We start from the raw sequence: 2,958 nt of genomic DNA, 5'->3' as shown, positions 1-2,958 counted from the left end.
TTCCCCCCACATTTTTACTTTTCCAGATGGTCATTAAGAAATAATCAGGGGGATGTTTCAGTGACATTTAAAAAAAAAAAAAAAAACCCCACAAACTATTCATAGTTTACCTTATGCAATTTTTAATATCTTATTTGTAGAAAAACTGCAGATTCCAAGAACAGCTTCTGTCCTTCTTCATGGAAGATGTTTTTGGTCAACTCCAATTACAAGTTTACAAGGAAATACACTTTGTGGAAGATTTTCATAGCCTTAGGCAGAAGCTGAGCCGCTGTGTAAGTATGCACAGCAAACACAGTGAGTTTGATCCTAGAAACCTATCCAGAAAACAGCACGTAGCAGGAAGCTGCCTCCGCACCAATGAGTGAGTAAAAAGGGCTTTGTCATTGTTGGCTTGTGGTCCAAATGGAGAAGTCACCACCAGGGAAATAGCATCAAAGAACCATGCATGGCTCATGGTACCACTATCCATTATTTTTTAAAGAATAGCACATACAACATGAAGAGAGCTAAAATAACAAGACATTCTCTTAAATGATTTCTTTATCATTCCCTTGTTTTATGATTCCCAAGTAATTCATTCATTCATTTAACAAGTATTTCCTGAGCACCAACGTTGTGCCAAGTGCTACTCAAGGTTTGTTTCCTTCGTTCCTTCCTTCCTTCCTGTCCCATAAAAATGAGAGCTTTTATATTGCCTTTTCCTTATCTGTTTATCTAATTTTTTATAGTTTGTACTCTTTTTACAGCATAGTCATGGTCAAAACTTAAAAAAAGGGGGGCATTTCTTCTTTGGTACCTAAATTATTTGATGGCTCAGTATGGTCATTGTCACCGTAAGCAAGGAGGAATTAATAAGAAGGTAAAAGTAACCACATTTCCACAAAAACAGCCACAGTAATAAGATACCTGTACAGAAAAACAAAACAGAACAAAACAACAACCCCCCCCCAAAAAAAAAACAAAGGCCAGGCTCTGTGCAATGGTAGTTGAATTGCTTCTGTGTGGAGTGTTAAATCTTTTCTGTGACTTTGTTTGGGCTCCAAGAATGTGTTCTCCAGCCTCCTGCAGTTGCGTCTTGCAGATGGTGTAGAGGCAGGTAGTGATCTTTATTGCAGTCCTTGGGACGCCAGATGGAGAGGAGCTTCCTACCCTAGGGTATTGTGGTCATTGAGACTTAAACGCTGGGCACTTGGAGGTGAGTTTTCATTTTCTCAGTTAGGACGTTTTTTCCTGTGGTCCACTAAAGTGCTCATAACCCAAATTCCAGCCCATAGTGCAGAGGCATTTTATGAGTATAAGTTAGTCAGTTAGGTAAAACATTTGAACAAATTTACCTTCTCTTTTTCCTTGGTTCGTTTGTGTTTAAGTTATGTCCTTGTTTGGGACTTGGGTTGCCTGGTTTTTCATAAACTCGCATATTCCATCAAAATAAGAACAATGATAAAAATTGCAAACTGGTTCCTCTTTGTAGGGAGTTCACAGGGTAAGTGCTCTGGGCCAGTTTCTTTTCCTGAAGTGATGGGACGATCCACTTGCTTGATTCTCTCCTATAAGGTTGTCTTATTAAAACAGCAAATAGTTATAAATAGTCTATTAAATTTCAGCTGAATTACTATATAATTTTACATTTAACTTACTACCAGCTGCTTATGTTATTATCATTCACAGTAAGAGGGATTTTTTTTTTTCTCCACTACAAGAATTGAAGAGGAGAATAATCCAGTGAAGGACTTGATTTTGGGGAAGTAGTGGGACCTATGGCAGTCACTATACGCTAGAGTGGAGTCATCCAAAGGGACAAAAGTGTCTTTCCCACGTCAGTATCAGGAAGACAGGGACCCTCTGCAGACTTTTTTGTTTGTTTGTTTGTTTAAATGGGAATCTTTTTAAAAAGTACCTTCTGTTTATTTTTTGCTAGCTCTTTGCTTGATTCCTTGGTTTCTCTGTTTAAGTGCTGTTATCCATTGCATTAGCTATCCGGTTTAATTTAATACTATTCTGGATAAAGTTTGTTAATGATGATGAGGCACTACCAAAAAAATCCTTGCCTGATATGATACAGTGTACCTGGACACCTGGAACTCCCAAATCCACGTCTGTTTTTGTCATTTATTTGGTTTTGATGGCTCAAATAGCTAGAGAACACGTAACGATAGTTACAACCAAAAAACAAGCAATATTTTAGATGAAAAGCTTAGAAAACCTAGATCTGCCTAGGAACTCTGGTTTTCCTTGATTTGTTTTTGGAGAAGTTTCTTTCCTGAAGGGACATCAGTATCTCCATCGAGATGCTTCTTTCAGAGACTTGAGGCAGGTAGGGCGGGTGCAGTGTGGCCTCTCCTGTGGGCTGTGGCAGCTTACCCAAGTGTCTAGCTCCCCCTTGTGGCCGAATACGAATATTACATCCGATCAGCCTCCCCAAGCGCCACTTAGCTTTTTCCTTCTCCCTTTCTCCCTCCTCAAGCCGACCATGGTCAGCTTTGGTTAATTTGTCCCACAAACTATGGAGTGTATGCCCTCGGTAAACCCACCATCCCTGGAAAACAAAGTGATAGGATTAGCCTGAGCTTTAGAAAGACTCCTCAGGCATTGCTTTTGGGCAACAGGTACTGATCTTTCAGCCAATCATAATTTTATATTTTTGGCACCGGATCCTGGTATCTGTTTAATATCATTTTACTGAGCATCTGCTGTATGAGGGATTCTGAATTAATAATTGGGGCCGGTTTAGCGGGAGAAGTTATAAAATGTGAAGTAGGCAATATTAATTTAAATGATATTTGCTTTATGAAAAATGGACACAGTGTAGTCAATTTTTAAACAGACAATATATACAAGCGAATTACACTTGCTATATTTCACCTGTTGTCCGTCTTACTGGGACTATTGTGGGAAAAATGAGTGAAAGACCTTGCCATTGCCTCTAGGAGTTTTGCAGTGTGTGTGTGTGTGTGT

The 2,958-nt window shown here is 39.2% G+C and overlaps 1 protein-coding gene across 1 annotated transcript in view; it reads left to right on the top strand.

Moving 5' to 3' along the window:
* The window catches only part of IL26 (interleukin 26), a gene marked incomplete at its 3' end in the record, with an annotated part of 2,407 nt that extends 1,308 nt beyond the window's left edge, over nt 1-1,099 (top strand). Inside the window, exons 3-4 of the mRNA XM_008588859.1 lie at nt 141-275; nt 1,048-1,099. Coding sequence (XP_008587081.1) covers nt 141-275; nt 1,048-1,099 — 187 coding nt within the window. The remainder of the gene's footprint in view (nt 1-140; nt 276-1,047) is intronic.
* Nucleotides 1,100-2,958: the final 1,859 nt, after the last annotated feature.

The sequence above is a fragment of the Galeopterus variegatus genome, unplaced genomic scaffold (assembly GCF_000696425.1).
Source record: "Galeopterus variegatus unplaced genomic scaffold, G_variegatus-3.0.2 Scaffold5073, whole genome shotgun sequence".
NCBI lineage: Eukaryota > Metazoa > Chordata > Mammalia > Dermoptera > Cynocephalidae > Galeopterus > Galeopterus variegatus.
This window is presented reverse-complemented; position numbering and strand designations above follow the sequence as displayed.